The 18,918-nt window shown below is 38.7% G+C and overlaps 1 protein-coding gene across 1 annotated transcript in view; it reads left to right on the top strand.

Moving 5' to 3' along the window:
• The first annotated feature begins 4,844 nt into the window (after positions 1-4,844).
• Positions 4,845-18,918, top strand: part of ROCK1 (Rho associated coiled-coil containing protein kinase 1) — a 151,807-nt gene continuing 137,733 nt past the window's right edge. Inside the window, exon 1 of the mRNA XM_024120556.3 lies at positions 4,845-5,774. Coding sequence (XP_023976324.1) covers positions 5,682-5,774 — 93 coding nt within the window. The 5' untranslated portion in view covers positions 4,845-5,681. The remainder of the gene's footprint in view (positions 5,775-18,918) is intronic.

Here is an 18,918-nt window from a genome sequence, read left to right as displayed (position 1 = left end):
GCAATAACATAGAGCAGGGAAGTAACTGTTTTACAGAAATGTGTTTCCTTCTATTTTTCCATTCTGTTTCTAGGGTCAATGCAAGTATTTTTGCAGTTGAATGGAATAGCAGCTTCTAAGAAATAAAAAACAGATGTTAGAGGAAGGCATTCCAGGGTGAGTCAGGAGAAGCCCTTAAGGGCACCCTGTGCTCACAGCTGGTCCTACACTTTTCCTTGCAGTAATCTTGATAGATGCCACATGCCCAACTGCCGAGGCACCACCTAGGCTGTAGTAGATGTAAACATGTCAAACTACATTGACTCCCAAGCCTGAATATCCTGTGGAAAGAAAAAAAAAGCTTGGCTCATCTCAAGAGCACTCCTAGCTAATGGAACATATTCTTCCTGATTCACTTCACAAATCTAGAAAAATATGTACATATGAACTACTTTGAGGGTAAATATTCATCATATAAAACCAACCTCTTAAAACAGAACTGAACCTAAATTTTCACGACTTTTTGTTTACTAAAGTTGTTCAGAATCAAGTGAAGTTGTTCCACACTAAAAAAAAATAATAATAATAAAGTAATGCCCTTTTGGAAAGTTATATGAAACATAATAAGTATCATACTTTCTTGGAAATGTTAACTAGTTTCTGTAGGAACTGAGCCACATAACCTTCTTAACACATTTGTGGTATGCATTTTTTGTGTGTGTGTGTGGTATGCATTTTAAAAAAAATTTCTTTAACATCTTTATTGGAGTATAATTGCTTTACAATGGTGTGTTAGTTTCTGCTTTGTAACAAAGTGAATCAGCTATATGTATACATATATCCCCATATCTCCTCCCTCTTGCGTCTCCCTCCCAACCTCCCTATCCCACCCCTCTAAGTGGTCACAAAGCACCAAGCTGATCTCCCTGTGCTATGTGGCTGCTTTCCACTAGCTATCTATTTTACGTTTGGTAGTGTATATATGTTGTGGTATGCATTTTTGAAATTACATGCAATTTATGGCACCAAATTACAATTGATATGTAACTTACAGCATGTACCTGAATTTTTGGTACATTTTTAAGACAGAATAGATGTGACTATGCATTGAGAAAATATAAAAATATATGTGAAAATGTGTTTATATGGGAATATGGTAACTTTATAATATTTTTTTAAATCTGGAAGCATTCTTTAATTTGATCAAAAAGCTTTTACATTTCTTTTGTACAAAAGTTTGTTGAAGTTAAGACAATAAACATGAGTTAATATGTCATTCCTTAACAACACTTCATTGTGGACCACTTCCTTGTATAGTAGTGATATAAAATAAGTATAAAAGGTACTGTCAATAGATGTCTATATACACATTTAACTATGAATATTTTTTTCCCTGATATCCAACCGTTTTGGTTATTTAATGTTGAGAAACTACCCCAAAATTTAGAAGCTCAAAGTAACAACCATTTTATTATGTGTTCATGATTCTGATGTGTGGGCAGTGCTTGGCGGGATTAGTTTGTCTCTGTTCCCTGTGGTGTCATCTGGGGTGTTTCAAATGGCTGGGGACTGCTGGAATGGCTTGATGTGGGTCATAAGTCTGGAGTCTCTGTTCTCAAGGTTTGCTGGATTCCTCAGTCATCCTTCATCTGATTTCTTCTTGTGGTTAGTTAGCTTGGGTTTCCTCACACCATGGTGATCTCAGTTTAGTTGGGCTTCCCAGAGCACTAAATGATTAGTTGCCAGGCAAAATCACAAAGTTTAGACTTGTTACTTGCACAGTGCCATTTTTGCTGCATTTTATTGGTTAAAGCAGGTCATAAGGCCCCAGACCAGATTCAGTGTGGGAGGGTACTCCAGGAGGGCATGAATACTGGAAGACAGGGTTCTTTGGGGACCATCCTTTGAGGCTAGCTACTACATCAATGTTTATGAAATAAATTCCATAAACATTAACAGAATCAATTTCCTACAAAATAACAGAAAGCAAAGGAATGCTCAACTTAATTGTCTTTCACTATACACAAGTCTACACCCAAATCTTTCTACTTTTTCCATGATCTCTCCCAAATATGCCTCATTCAAATTCTTTCAGCACCACAGTCTCTTCATTAGGTCCTAGCATGAATCTCATATAAATTAAACACTTCCAGATGTTTGAATTCCAAAAACCAGAAAAATTAACATATAACTAATTTAATCTATATATTTGCTTAAGTTGCCAACTTTGTAATTTTAAATTTCCAAGTGAAAAACATTTAAAAAAAACTGTACCATTTACTATTACTCTTGCTTCTTAAAGGAAAATACATTTAGTTTTTTAAAAAAGTAGTCAAGAGAATTTCAGATTGAAAGACAGTCTTAAAGTAGAACAGCTTCCTTTATGAACAACTCCACCAAGGACGGCCACTGTTTCTTGGACCCAGTGTTTGGGAACCTCTAGTCAAGCCACTGTTACTGAACACTACCTAGATCCTTTTTATTCACACCTTTCTAAAATCATTTCACATCTTTCCCTAGGGACTGTAATCATATTGCTCACATTTTAAATTTTATAATTTCCTTTTTTATATGGAATCATTTAAATCTGTGTGATGTAAATAATGCAGTTGTGAAATAATACTACTTGTTATTGTATTAGGATTGGATATTGTTAGCATACTCAGCAGTTAAGAGTGGGGATTCTGGACTCAGACAGCCTCTATTCCAACGTGGTTCTGTCATGACCTTGAGCAACTAACGTATCTTTCTGCACCTCAGTTTCCCCATCTACAATGTAGGTATAACTATAGCAGAGTACTTTTGAAGTTTTAATGAGATATTATATATGGAATAGTGCCTAACACATGGTAAGCACTCAATATGTGTAATTAATGTTATATTCTTACTATATTTATACATGGTATCAGTAGTTTGCAATTGTACTTAGGATTCTAATGTATACTTTAAGGGTGATCTCAAATATCCACAATGCTTTTAAAGAGACTAGTAACAATTAGACAACAGAATTTTAAAGTTGGAAAGAAACTTTAATGTCATATGATTCTACTCTGTTACAGGTGAGGACTTTTAAAAAACAAAAACATTGATACAGAGTCCAGCTATCCTATGGTAAAAGATAGTGGGGGGTTACAATCATCAGATTAGCCTTGTAGATCAGTAAAATATATAGGCCACACCTATACTTCTAGTAGCTTTGCCAGATGGGCTTTCAGTCCCACTTACATTTATAAGTGCCACTCAATTATTGTCTTAGCTACCTGCATTTTTTTAAGTGTCCAAGTGGAAAGCAGCATAATGCTCACAGTTCTCTGAGAAACAACAAAATTCCTAAGACTACCTAAAAATGGTAATAAAAAAGGACAAGCATGGTTTAGGAAATTTATTTTAGGGCAACTGCCAGATTTATTTTAAGCCCTATGCTTAAAAATAAATTTAATTCACATGACTGGCTTAAAATACTGAAGCCAGGAAAAGTCACTGCAAAAGCATTTAATGAAATACCTGAATTTTGTCTAGTTGTCATCTTTGATACGATTTTTGTGGAGACTTACTTCCTATCTTGATTTATACAGTGGATTTTACATCTAAATATTTCTTGTATCTAACACAATGAAAACAGAATGCACATTTTTCAAACAATAGAACATTTTCCTAACCTCTGACTCACAGCAGAAAGTTGGTGGACTGTTCAGATGCTGTACAGTGCTTTTTATATAAAGACAATTGGTTCATCTGTAGCATTCTCCAGTGCGGGGTAAAACATCCACATTTTCTATTTTTAGCAATCCTTTATTTGACCTATGAGCAAAACTGAAGATCGATTAGAAATGAATTAAGGTAGATGTCCTGCTGAAAGCAGTGACGAACATTACTTTATCAGCAGATTGGATAACATGTCTCACCCTCTCTCACACTACAGTCAATGAAGCAATTGAATTAGGAGGAAATGGCCATTACTTTCATGTTCTACTTTAGTCTGGTAAAATCACTATTCTAAGTTTCACTGAATGTTCTGAAATCGAAATGGCAGGATTACACATCAAGAAGAGAACTATAGTGGGAGTGTTAATCGTGTGAGAGAACTAGTATGAATAACTTAAAAAATATTGATTTCTTTCCTGAGATTATTTTCTTTTTTTAAAAAAAACTAAATTGAACTTGACTTCTATTGACCGTATCTTCCGGAGTCAATAGTTTAAATCTCCCCTGACACACACGCTCGCTTTAGTAGGGTCATGTACTGCACTGCTTCGTAATTTTCCCATGGAAGCAAAGACGGGTTAAACGACGTGGGGTTCACGGAGGGCCGACGATGAAGCACTACTGAAGACCAGACTCCGCTGGTGCTAAAACGCTGGTCCCTGCCGGCGAAAAGGCATCTTGCTTTAAAAAACCAAACCAAAACAAAAAAAAACTATCTCCAAAATAACAATAAGAAGCACTCTTTCTCGCCAGAATTCTCCTGATGGCTGCAGTCCAGAGGAAGCTGAGCTGGGGCAGCGGCCAGGACGCCACCGGAGGCAGCGAGAGGTCCTCCTCCGCGCGGACACCCACAGCCGCTTCCCGAGCCGGCTTAGCTGCTCAACGCCTGCCCGAGCGAGGGCGGTGCCGCCCGCCTCGCCCTGTCAACTCCTCCCCGCTGCCAGCAGTCCCAGGCAGCCGGCGAGGCCCCGGGGGCGCCCCGCCTTCCGCCCCGCCCGGTCCAGCCTGGCCCTGCGGAGACGTCCGAGTGCGCGCGCGCGCGGCGCGGGCCCGGTTCCCCTTCCGAACCTCCGCGCCCCGCATGCGCAGTCGGCGCCGGCGGTCTCCGTTTGTTTGAACAGGAAGGCGGACATATTAGTCCCTCACGGCCCCCATCGCCCCACCCCCAAGCACTCGCCGCGCGACTCGCCCTTTCGCCAGCCCGGGCCACAGCGCCTCCCAGAAGCTCCCCCAGCCCCAGCCACCGGGACCAGACTCTCGTCTCCCTCACCGCCCCCTCTCCAGTCCGTCCTCTCCGAGGTCTCCATCGGGCACCGACCTCGCCCTGCCCCGCTGGACACCGCAGCAGCAGCCCCGGCAGCGCCGGGACAAAATGGGAGACTGAGGCTATCCCGCGGGGACCAGCTCTTGGCCAAGGCGGATCGGTGCGTCGGGCCGGGCCAAGTGGATCCGGGGATGCAGGGCTAGACCGCCTCCAGCGCCTCAGAGAGGAGCGGGCCCGGCCCGGGGCCCGAGCGGCGGCGGCGGCAGCGGCAGCTGGCACAGCTCCGCGCCCGCCCTTCGCTTTCGCCTTTCCTCTTCTCCCTCCCCTGCTGCCCGGAGGAGTCTCCACCCTGCTTCTCTTTCTCTCCCCCCTCCTGCCCATCTCGGGACCGGGAGCCCTCCATGGCGAAGGCGGCCGGGGCCCGCTAGGCTGAAGCACTTCGCCGGAGCGACGAGGCTGGTGGCGACGGCGCTGTCGGCTGTCGTGAGGGGCTGCCGGGTGGGATGCGACTTTGGGCGTCCGAGCGGCTGTGGGTCGCCGTCGCCCCCGGCCCGGGGTCTGGAGAGCGGAGATCCCCTCAGTGAGGGGGAGGAGGGGGAACCGGGCGCACCTGGTGACCCTGGGGTTCCGGCTCCTCCGCCCCGCGGCCGCGAACCCACCGCCGGAGGAAGTTGGTTGAAATTGCTTTCCGCTGCTGGTGCTGGTACGAGGGTATTGTCACAGTAGCAGCAACATGTCGACTGGGGACAGTTTTGAGACTCGGTTTGAAAAAATCGACAACCTGCTGCGGGATCCCAAATCGGAAGTGAATTCAGATTGTTTGCTGGTGAGTAGCACTGTTCTCTTTTGCTTGTCGGAGGTTCTGTATTTCCTTCCTCTTGCTTTCAGTCTTGTTATCGGCAAAAGAAAGTTTCAGGTGTGCATCATCTTGGAAAACACTAAAATCTGGTGTTTTTCCTGAAGAGTCTTGGAGTACCATTGAAAGCTCATGCCGTATCCCTATTTATCATTGGACTGGCTCTGCACTCTCTGAACTTTTAGCTCTGACTCAGTTCATCGTTACACAAAAGATACTTATAAACCTCTATTGCAGGCGATCATATAAAAAGTTACCACGTCAAAGTTATTACTACGTATATAGTTTGTTGAATGGCGATCTTAGTAATATTAATCCTTCCTATCGGTTTGACAGTAAGGTTGGAAAAGACTGCTTTCCATTTATAGCTATTTAGCTCCTTAAGGGTTTAATTTTTAGACTTGTGACAATGTAGAATCGACATTGAGGAAGTGATTTTTGAGCCAAAATGTCATAGGTGATTTGAGTCCGAGGAACTTTTTGCTGGACTATTAAAGTGTAAAAATCCAAGATAACTGATGGTAGGTCATCACGATATTAACATCTTTTACAATATTGTTGATTACAAAAGTACTGCACAGATATTTTGTCATAATTGCCTTTTTTGGTGGTGTTGTGCTTAACATTATAACTTTTGAAACATTCTGAAGAAGTTTTTATGATATGAAAGGCCGAAACACTATTTAAAAAATTCTTCAGTGTTTGATAGCATGAATAATTAATTATCTGTAGATAACTGGAGTTCTTAAGTTTTTTCAATTTCTCCTAATACTAATAGTTGCAAACTATTTGTAAGCAAGTTTTTCCTTTACTGAACAACCAAAAGTTATGTAATAATCCTATTTTTGGCGCAGACAAAACCACATTATCTTAAAAGTTTCAAGGAATATGTATATGGATAGTAATTTACAACCTTCTCAGAGAATTAATGTTAGATGTCCACAGTATTTGGAATTAAAATTAAGTGAATTAAATAATGCCATTCAGAGAAATAATACCATTTTTAAATCTCATCTTGAATCAGGAAAATGATGTAGATCATTTAAAATTAACATACATTTCAGTTACTCTAAATACCTGTGTATATATTTTTTAACACATATGGGTCTACAAGAAAGTTTCTCCCCAAACCTTTCTAAATTACTCTAAGCATCCTTGACTGAAATAAGAGTTGTGGGTTGTATGTTTGAAATGTCTCACCCACATTATGGATGCTCGTCATATAGAGAAACAAAAAAGAGGGTTGATGCTTAATACAATTGAAAACATTTTATTGAATAAGAGAAGGAATTAGAACTTATCTTTCTAGGAAGGATTTCTATAACTTTTAAGAAGTCTAATTCTTCTTTTAATATTTATCCAATTTTTGTATATATATATATATTTTTCCAATTTTTGTATATCTTTGATTTTACTTTGCTTCTTGATCTCCTTATTCCATGAAGCAGTGTTTCAGGGAGGGTTTATTTGGAGTTTTTTTGGTTTGTTTTAGTTGTCTTCTAGCCTCTTGCCGTAGCTTCATTTGGTGGGAACCTCACAAATTTATTGAAATGTGGAGGATATAAGGAAATGTAAGTCATGAATTCTTTCCTTGAAAGTCCAATCTATTTAGAAAAACAAGTCCTAATCTCACACACATACACAAAAATAAAGCAAAACACTTCACAGATTGAGAAAATATGTGATAAATTTCAAATGATTGGTATAGGTAATAAACGCTCTTGGATATTGAAAGGAAGAACTCTGTGAGTTGAGAGAGCCACAGTATGCTGTATGCTGGAGGGATAGGATTTAGATAAAGGGTAGTCAAAGGGGGAGTGGAAGATAACATGAATAGAGGGTGGAAACATGACGGGCTAGCACATGCTAGGGGAACAGAAGATAAAGTTGGAAGGATAGATTGGGGTTAGAGTGTGGAGGATTTGATTGCTAGGCTAAGGAGTTTAGATTTTCTTCAGTATGTTGTGGCTATTAAATATTTATAAACAGGACTGTGCTAGGGTGAATGAAGATGAATGTGGTAGTTGTGTGCAGGATGGATTGTGTGGAAAGAGACTGGAGATGGGGTGAGATTTGAAGTTTTTTAAAAAATTATTGTAATAGTCCAGAAATGATTGAAGCTCAAAATTGGGGCATTAGAATGGGGAAGGAGAATTGATGGAATTTGTTTGGCAGGGTTGTGGAGAAGGGGCAACCAAAAAGAATAGTTAGATGACTAAAAAATTTAAGCCTGGGTTATAGGGAGACTGGTGAAAACAAGTCAGGTTTGGAAATTGCTTGGGAAGAATTGGCAACAGATAAATTCAGTTTTATATTTGTTGTGTTTGAGGGGTAGTAGGACAACCACAAAGACATCTGTAGACTATTGGAGATATGAAACTGAGCTCAAAGTTAAAGATAACAGTTTGGAAATCATTTGCACACAGATGCAAGTTGAAACTGATATAATGATAAAAGAGTAAAGAGCAAAGAGGAAGAGTCAAGAAAGTAGGCAGGTAGTCATGCCCTCTCAGAGTTAGGACAGCCAAGTATCTTGGAGCCCAAGACCTGAAAGAACATAGTCAACAGACATATTCCCCCATCCCCTTTTTTCTGTTGAGTTCCATAATTGTTTATTGATAGCTGTTGAAATTATATTAATCTGAACTTGGTAAAGATTGAAATTTTCTTTGAAGGCAGAACCCTTTTTCCAGTTTTGTAGCATTTAACATGAATTTTCTTTGCATGATTATTTTATGTTTATCATCAAACATTCATTCATTTATTCAACCATGCAGAATGACCTACCAGGCAGCTTCATCTTTTTCAGTGAGTCCATTTTTACCCTTCCCTGTCTGGACTTTGGACATCTCATGTATTGTAGGAACAATACCCTTTTAAAATTGATTGACTTTCCCTATTATTTTGGCCTTTGTTGCTTTATTTAGCTGATACTTATTGAGTATGTATTATGTGCCGTGTGCAACACTCAAGTTCTAATATTTTTTTGGGTAATCTCAGAAAATAAAGTTGTCAAATTATGTTTTCTTGACTAGACCTACTCTTCAGAAGTGAAAGTTCCTACACCTTTTGTTTTCAGAAGAGTTTGTTGGCATAGGTCTTTTTTTACATTTATTTTATTTATTTATTTATTTATTTTTGGCTGCATTGGGTCTTCATTGCTGTGCGCGGGCTTTCTCTAGTTGTGGCAAGCGGGGGCTACTCTTCATTGTGGTGCGCGGGCTTCTCATTGCAGTGGCTTCTCTTGTGGAGCACGGGCTCTAGGCGCGGGCTTCAGTAGTTGTGGCACGCAGGCTCAGTAGTTGTGGCTCGTGGGCTCTAGAGCGCAGGGTCACTAGTTGTGGTGCATGGGCTTAGTTGCTCCGCGGCATGTGGGATCTTCCCGGCCCAGGGCTTGAACCCGTGTCCCTTGCATTGGCAGGCGGATTCTTAACCACTGCGCCACCAGGGAAGTCCCTGGCATAGGTCTTTTAAACCACCGCACCCACAAAGAAAACAGCTTTTTTTGTTGAGTATTAGTTATAAAATAATGTAGCTGGGAGAAGCCCTGATAAATGATTTCTTCAACCTTTTCTTGAACACACAATTTATTTTAAAAACCAGGTAAGCCCATTTTTCATATTGCAAATGTAAATGCTAAAATAGTCTGCAGATGCTAAGGTAATACGGTACCTATTCACTCGTTTCCTAGATCATCCAAATTATTCAACGTTGGTTTTCTGTAAATCAGATTCTTTCCAGTGTCCTAATGGTTCTCTTACTGTCCATGTTATAGTTTATAATGATTATCAAGAGCTGTTTTTCTTTTTCCAACTTTTTTTTAAACTTTAGAATTATTTTATCTAAGGTTTGTTAACAATTTCTCAATAGTTTTGAATACCTCTGAAAACAGTAAGGAATGGAGTTTAATTAACATTTATTTTTCCAGAGGCAAAAATGCCTATAATTTGTAAATTTAAAAGGAAAAACAAAGGCAGGTGAGTGGGAAGGTTAGGTATATATTTGTCTTGAAGTTTGACATACATTTCTTGAAAATAAAGCTATCTGACTGTAGCATCTTTTTTTTTTAGTTTTTGTTTCTGACCTTTTTTTTCTAGTTTTGTTAGTTGGTGGAGGTGTAGCAATGAGTGAGTGGCATAGAGGGAAGGCAACCAATAATAGATGAACAGTGCATACTGAGTTCCAACACTGCTGTCCCCTTGTATGTATTTGTTGCTACCGTCATTCATTAGTCAGTTTTTCAGAATGTAGAAGTCAAATGTAAATGAAGTTTCGAGTTTTTGAGTTTTTCCTCTTTAAATTCCCTTTTTCTGGGCTTCCTTGACCTAGTGCTTTTCCATCTTTTACATTGCTGACTTCTTTTTCCTTCAGCCTCAGTCTTTGGCCCATAATACTTAGCTTTCTCTTCGCCTGTCTTGGAGAATTCATCCATTCTTATATCTTCAGCTGCTATCATCTCTGTACACATGATATCCAGGTCTTTATTTTTTAGTCTTTTCGCTGTTTTTGAATCCTAAATACCTGACTGCCTATTAGGCATCTCTACTTGGATGTCATATTTTTACTCAAATTACTAATATTCCAAAATAAGCTTCATGTCACATAACTTACCTGTTTTGTCATTAACACTGCTAGTGTGCCTGTCACTCAAATGGAACTTTTGTTGTGTACTTTAACTTTGACAATCCTAGGTCACATGTTGGATTATTTCAAAAGATTGTGGCTAGCATTCCAGATTCTAGATTATTGCTGTATAGTCCCTCTGTGTGTCCTGCTAGTTGCATTGATCACATTTGGGGTTATATTACTGTTGGTGGAATGAAAAGACTTGAGGTCATTAAATCTTTGGGCCTTAAAGCTATATGCTTGCTAGTGTTCATAATTCATGAGTTAATGAGTGTTACTAGTATCTGTTGCATATTCGGTTAGTTTGGATCAGACTGTTTTGAGGTCATTCATTCAGCAAATCTTTGTGTAGGTTCTAAACGTGGATTCAAATGTAGGCTCTGTCGTGTACTTACCAGATGATTTTAGGTGAATTATTTTAACCTCTCAAAGCTTGTTTCATCTTCAGGAAAGTGGAGGGATAATAGTACTAGATTTTCGTAAAGATTAAATAATGTAGACAAAGCAATTATCACAACATGTGGCATTTAGTAAGCATTTGTTAATTGGTAACTATTATTTTTGTCATATTTATAGTATTCCTATTATATGCTAGTCACTGTGCTTAGGCTGGAAGTTGATATTTATTGTCTTCTCTTAGTGCAAAGTAATTTATCTGGCACTTCAAACCATGCTTGTTAATTCATAATCCAGCTGTACTTTATTTGAAGTGTCCAAGCCAGTTGTTACTGAAAATGGAGACATTTAGATGAGATTCAGTAGAACGAGGAGGGGCTTTTGGAGATTGTTTATTCATTTAGTCATGATTTATAACGTACCTACTTTGTGCTAAGGGTTCAGATTGATAAAAAAGACAGTTGGGAGCTGGTTTACAGACATTTAGTTATCTTACTCTCTTTCTGTGTGTCTTATACTTTCACTATTCTGTTAAACAGCCTTTCTTGCACTACAAGAACCCTGTGGGTATATAGAGAGGTGGCTCAGAGTAATAGCTGAGACATGAATTGGACCATTCATTAATCTCTTGAGTCAGAACTGTTTTTAATCCAGAAGAAGGAACCACATATAATATTTTATAATGAACAAAGAGTAAATTCCCAGTTTTATTTTATTTATTTTTTATTTATTTATTTTTAAAATTTATTTATTTTTGGCTGTGTTGGGTCTTCGTTGCTGTGCACAGGCTTTCTCTAGTTGCAGCGAGTGGGGGCTACTCTTAGTTGCAGTGCGTGGGCTTCTCATTGTGGTGGCTTCTCTTGTTGCGGAGCACCGGCTCTAGGCTCGCGGGCTCAGTAGTTGTGACTTGCAGGCTCAGCAGTTGTGGCGCACGGGCTCAGTTGCTCCGCAGCATGTGGGATCATTCCGGACCAGGGCTCGAATCGTGTCCCCTGCATTGGCAGGCGGATTCTTAACCATTGCGCCACCAGGGAAGCCCCAATTCCCAGTTTTAGATTAGATTTTGCATAACTTTACAATTTAATTTTATTTCACGATTTTAAGTTTTGATGTGTTTATATGGTAAAAACTAGAGATTCTGATATATGACAGAAAGGCCCACATATCAGGAAATACTACATATGGAGTTCTGTTGCTGAAGATAGTCTAGTAGCTCCCCTTCCCCATGACCATCCCCACTAAAAAAGAGGTACATCCATTTAGTTTAAGCCCAGAACATAGCTGATGAATACCCCACACATGTATGTACAAGGAGGTGAACAGGTACTACTGCATTTCACAATGGAAAATATTTTTTTAAATATCCTGTTAGCATGGTATAGTGAAAAGTACATTGGACTGGAAATTCAGAGCATTGGCATATCCTTGTTTTGCTGTTAACTCTCTGTGTAACCAAGTAAATCTTTTTTCTCATCTGGGCTTCATTTTCCCCAGTGAAGAGTTGGACCATGTAGTTGCTAATGTCCATTGTGTCTCTAAAAATTCTATAAGTCTTTGTTTATTATAATTCCATAAAAATTTAAAAAGTTGTGTTATTGATTTATTATTTAAGAAGGAAAATTTTAAAGTTAAGTGATTTGGGGGTAGAAGTATAAGAATAGGAACCATCTTTGGTAAGTGCTATTTTTGCAACTAGTTCTACATAGCCTTAGAAGATCATCCTAAGATAACTTTTAATTGTTATATTTGGCAGTTATTCTTTTTTGCATTTGTGACTTGTGTCATAATTGTAGGGGTTTGTGCTTTTTTTTTTTTTTTTTTTTTTTTTTTGCGGTAGGCGGGCCTCTCACTGTTGTGGCCTCTCCCGTTGCGGAGCACAGGCTCCGGACGCGCAGGCTCAGCGGCCATGGCTCACGGGCTTAGCCGCTCCGCGGCATGTGGGATCCTCCCGGACCGGGGCGCGAACCCGTGTCCCCTGCATCAGCAGGCAGACTCTCAACCACCGCGCCACCAGGCAAGCCCGGGGTTTGTGCTTTTTAAACAGAGAAAGTAGTAATTGAGTTACTTATTTGTATTTCCATTAAAATGTATACATGTACTAGTTTACTTTTCTAATGTGTCTGCCCTTCCTGTTTGGGATTGTGAGATGTAAGAGTGCATTTTCATTATAGTTTCTAAACAGTTAGTAGGAACTTGAATGTTCAAATTAACGTCCAAAGTTTGATGTCTTAGGAGAGAGGATGTCTTAAACATGTATCATATTTTAAAGGGTACCCTAACCTGTGTCCCTCCTTTATTCCTATGTTTATTTTTATTATTTAATTTTAGTTTATTGTTATTCCTATACTTTATTTATAGTCTTTATTCCATACTTTCTATACTGATTTTTGGCAAGAAATTGAAATTTTATCTTAGATTGTTCCCTGGAACTGATTTTGAAATAGTGAACTACAGTTAACTCTTCTTTTTTCTCTTTGCTGTTATTCATTCATTAATGAATAATGAATTCATTTATTTAGCAAATATTTATTTGCTGTGTACTGTGTGCTAGGTGCTCTGGTAGGCACTGGGGACCCCATGGTGAGTAAAAGCAAAGGGCTCTGCCTTCATGGAACTTACAGTCCCAGGAACAGAATAAGTTATGAGCAGATATGAGTGGGGTAAGGCTTGAAGGGGAGGTAAGAGATATGATCATGCCTTTTCTCTTAGGTGGAGTATATTTAAAGACTTGTGGTGAATTAGTCTAAGTGTATAATTTTCATATATGTCTGTAGATTGTATGTACTGGATTCCCTTGAGTACTTGTTAAAAATGGAACCTGAGCCCATGCCCAGACAAGCAAAATCAGAATTTTGGGGAATGAGTCCTAGGATCCTGCATGAGATGTGGATTCTTAGACACGCTCAAGTTTGAAAACTATGATTGTAGTGGAAAAAACATGGATTTTTGTTTTGTTTGGTAATTTTATAAATGAAAAATTTCAAACATACACCAGTAGGGAAAATAGCATAGTGAACCCCCATTACTCAGATTCTGCAGTTTTCAAAATTTTGTCATACTTGCTTCATCAAACATCCTTTTTCTTGCAAAAATATTTTAAAGTAAATTCCAGATATTGTCATTTCACCCTTACATACTTCAATAAACATCTCAAAAAAATTTCTTTTCTTACATTACCACAATGGCCATTATCGTGTCTAACAAAATTAAAAGTATCTTGGTACCATTAATTCCCAGTTTATATTCAGATTTCCCTGGTTGTCTAAAACGATGTCTTTTTTGCAGTCGCTTTATTAGAATCTAGATTCAGACAAAGTCTACATGTTGCTTTTGTTTGTTAGGTCTTTTAAGTCTCCTTTTAATGTAGAGCAGTTTTTCCCCCATCTTCTCTATCTGCCACCCCCGTTGTCTTGTTGAAAAAACTAGGTCATTGGTCCCATACAGTGTTTCATATTCTGGATTTTTTTTGTTTGTTTCTTTGTCATGTCATTTAGCTTGCTCTCCTGTATCTTCTATGTTTCCTGTAAGTTGGTAGTTAGATCTAAAAACTCGTTTTAATAATTTTGACCTTTTAGTCAGGAGTGTTTCATAGATTGTATTTTCTTTTGCATCACATCAAGAGGCGTACAGTATCTGGGTGACCCACGCTTTTAGTGATGCTAAGGTTGATCAGTGTGTTCATGTGGTGACAGCCTGAATAACTTGCTTTGTAAAATCCTTTAGTATCCTTTCAGCTAATGGTTCCATCCATTTATAATTTTTAGCTGAAGCAGTTATTCATCAGGGAAAGCAAAATAATGGTTTTCTAATTATATCATTCCTTTCACATTTATTAACTGTAATTCTTCTGTTAAGAGAATATAAGAATTTAAGAACTTTTACTCATTGTCTATAGGGCTGTTTGCTTACCGTGAAATAGGGTTCATAAAGTACAGGGTGAATGCATCAGTCTTTCTCTTTATTTTTTTTGATTCTTTTTTTTTAAGTTTTTATTGGAGTATAGTTCATTTACAATGTTGTGTTAGTTTCACGTGTACAGCAAAGTGAATCAGTTATACATACACATATATCAACTTTTTTTTTTTAGATTCTTTTCGTCTTTCTCTTTAATTGCCACTTTTCAGAGTAAGGTATTTTGGTGGTTTAGTGTGCTAGACATGGCACAAATTGGGTATTTAAGGGAAATTTAAGAAAGGGACTATTTACAAATGTATAGACAGTATTTAAGGAAATCAGTAGGGGTAGTGCAGTACCCTGGGACAAGTAACAGTGGGGAAAGAGCTACTACCACCTTTAGGAGGACAAGGGAAGAGAGCAATTGGAAGGGTAGCTCTATGGAGAGGGCTTTCTGGCAGGGGCTGTGGTTTTAAGTAGAGATAGAAGCATGTTGATCTGGCAGTAAGGGAAAAAGGGGAATATATCCCCTGCTGTTATCGGCCTCCCTCCCTACAGTCTCCTACTGTGGTCTCCCTTTGCCTAAAAGGCTGGTATGCAAAAGAACTCATTAATCTAGTCCATAAAGTTCAGCGGATAAGATATACCCAACACTTATTTATTTATTTCTCTCTTTTATTTTGTTTTTTATTTTTGGCATCATTGTGGAAACCATTAAAAAATATATTTGATGTGTTTCAGTCAATTTTTGTCATCTTTGCTATGCTCAGTTTGTCCTGTCTTTGACTAATGGGAGCCTCTTTACATTGACTCCCATCTTATTTGTCTATGATCTTAATAATCTTTGAGGGAACTTCCTTGTTTCTTGGTGTAATAAGATGCCCAGGCTCATCTTGTACATACATTTCTTGCCCCAGACTTGGAAATCAGCCGTTTAGTGGGGAACTGGATGTTAGTACTCGTTACTACTGGTTGAAATTGCTTCTTATCCTTGTTTAATAATTAGGGCTGTGAAATTTTATTTTTGGAAAGAAGAAAAAATACTTTATACCGATAATTCTAGTTTCTGTTTATCATCACTTTGTATCTTTTGCTTTTACATGGAAAAATCTTAGTTGTAACAACACTAACAGAATTACACATTTGTTTGATTTCCAAGAATTTGGGTATGATATAATGAAAGAAAAACTGAATGGTTGGTGGGTGATGGTGGGTGGGGTCTGAAGTATAGAATTGTACTCTCTAGTTGACACTGTAAATTGTAAACTGAAAAATTGTATGGCCTTGGACAGCTAATATCTACTCTCTGACCCTTGGTTTTCATTAGGAGTATAGTACAAAATTCACTAGTTGAAACCATCTCCAAACTGTTTTTAGATACGAGTGTATTTAAATTCCCAACCTTATTAAGAAATTCTGTTTTAAGTATGTCTTCTATCCTTTAGTTGATTTTTAAAATTTTAATACTTTAACAGTAGGACAAAGAAAATGTTTCTCTAATTTTTATCATCCACTCTAAAAGTGTTTACTCATCTCATCCTAATTGTATTAACTGTGTTTATTTCTAGTAATATCTAGTCATGGAGGCAATATAGCATTAGTGGTTGACAGCATGGGCTTTGCAGTCAGACTGTGTGATTTTGAATCCCAACCAGGTCAGCCACTTAGTAGCCTTGTGAGTTTGGGCAAAATTCTTTTTTTTTTTTTTTTTTTAACATCTTTATTGGAGTATAACTATTTTACAATGGTGTGTTAGTTTCTGCTTTACAACAAAGTGAATCAGTTATACATATACATATGTTCCCTGGGCAAAATTCTTAACCTTTTTAGGACTCAAATACTTACATCATCCTCAAATAAGATTAGTCATAGACTCTCATAGGGCTGTTAGGAATATTAAATGTGATAATGCTAGTGCATGTAACATGCTTTGCATAGTTCTCAGCCTTTAATGTTAGCTATCATTATCATCATCGTTGTTTTCATTATATGTCTTCATAATTTGTTCTGGGAAAAATGACTTTTGTGTTGACCAAGAGCATTGTTATCCACCTCCCCACTCCACAGGCCAACTTTTTATTTAGTTGAGTGATCTTGGACAAGTTATCTAACTATTTGAGCCTGAATATATTTAATCTGCAAAATGAGAATCATGATAATATTTACTTCATAGGTTTAATCATGAGGGTTAAATGAAATAATTTATATGCAAGTGCTGTAGTTTCATCCAGGTGTTAATAGTTACTCCTTTCCTTGCTCTACCTTTATATTACAGATTTATGAAGGTTCCATTGTAGTTAGAAATACTAGTACTTGGAAACTTGGGAGAAGAGTAGAATGGGATTCTTTTTTTGAAATATTTCTTGAATCTGATATTTGCTTTCTTTTATTTCTGCCCTACTCAAGTCGAAATTTTCAGCCCAACATTCTTGGGTTTAGTGGGACACCCTAGCAGTTTGCCCGTATAGTCCATACTATATCTTTCTTTTTCTTAACTTTAGTGCTTTTGGTCATGTGGTCTTAGCTTCCTTATTTACTTAGTCTTAATTCCAACCATTCTCCAAAATAGACTGCATGTTCCAGGTGGATTTCCTCACTTTCTACAGCATGTTGTCTGCTCTTTCCCACCAGGCCTTATCTTTCTCTCCCTTTGAGTTCTCCTCTATGTCCTTCTCGCCAATTTTCTCATCTTCATAGTCTAACATAAGTTACAACTGTGTTATACTGTTATTTTCTCTTTTGAACTTCTATAGTACTTGTAATCTGTCTCATATAGTTTAGAACTTGATCAGAACTGTGTTGTATGAGTCTATCTTAAGTGTTAGTCTTATCTCTCTAATGAGAATTACTAATGAGGGCTTAGTAATTCTGGACATTATTGTTCAATGAATACTTTTTGATTGTTGTGAATGATTATCTGCCCCCCCCATTCCCCTGTTCTTTCTCTCTGAATTAGTTAGGACGCTGTCAGTTATACATGATAGCACTCAACTTGAATTTTCCTAGGCAAAAAGAATTTCTAGAATCATAGAAACCTGATCTCGTTAAAAGTATAAAGATTCAGTTGAGGGCTTTCCTGATGGCGCAGTGGTTAAGAATCCGCCTGCCAATGCAGGGGACACGGGTTCGAGCCCTGGTCCAGGAAGATCCCACATGCTGCGGAGCAACTAAGCCCGTGTGCCACAACTACTGAGCCTGCATTCTAGAGCCCACAAGCCACAACTACCGAGCCCGCGGAGCCACAGCTGCTGAAGCCCGTGTGCCTAGAACCTGTGCTCCACAAGAGAAGCCACTGCAATGAGAAGCCCGTGCACCACAACGAAGAGTAGCCTCCACTCGCCGCAACTAGAGAAAGCCCGCGCAACAAAGACCTAACGCAGCCAAAAATAAATAAATAAAATAAATTTATTTTAAAAAAAAAAGATTCAGTTGAACTTCAATAAGAACTGGAACTTGGGCCTCAAATGGAAACAAGCCATTCTCTCTTTATTCTTATTCTGGCTTTGTGTTGTCATTCGGACTGTAGACTGGTTTTAGTCACTTGTGTGGAAGATACCGTTGCCCAGAGCACTGGAGCTTTGTATCTAACAGCTTCAGCTTCAACCACTGACTTTAAATCTTGGAGTCTCAAATCCAGAGCTCTGGAGCAAAGATAACATCGATTCAGCTTGGGTCAGGTGCTCACCCCTCAACTAATCTCTTGTGATAAGGATCACATGAGAACTATGAGAATGGGGAGGCAGTTCCCAGGAAAAGAATAGCAGTGGGGCAAGGCAGACTATAACATAGATGTTGCTTATACCACTCCTCCCTTCCCTCTTTTTTTGACCTTGGCTGGATCGCTTAAACTCTCTTCAATAGCCTATTCTTCAGTCTGTGAAAGGGAGTTAATAATAATTTATTTCATAGGGTGGTGGTAAGCATTAAATGTGATCATCTGTAAAGCATGGTTTGAAACCTCACAAAAACAGTTGTGTAAGCTGATGATAAATGGCTGCCGCTGGGTCCCTTTTGCCCTTATGTCCTGTGCTCTTCTGCCCTGGCCCCAAAGCTTTTTTGTCTGTAGGAGTTTATCTTGCCATTCTAGGTTGTTAGGTGGTCTTTTGGCATTACCTGTCTCAACCCAGTCCCCCATAGCTTCTGCCATCTTTTTTTTTTTTTTTTTTTTTTTTTTTGTGGTATGAGGGCCTCCCTCTGT

This window comes from Physeter macrocephalus, chromosome 19 (genome assembly GCF_002837175.3).
Source record: "Physeter macrocephalus isolate SW-GA chromosome 19, ASM283717v5, whole genome shotgun sequence".
NCBI classification, from domain to species: domain Eukaryota; kingdom Metazoa; phylum Chordata; class Mammalia; order Artiodactyla; family Physeteridae; genus Physeter; species Physeter macrocephalus.
Note: the sequence above shows the minus strand (reverse complement) of the source record. Positions and strands in the feature narration are given on the sequence as shown.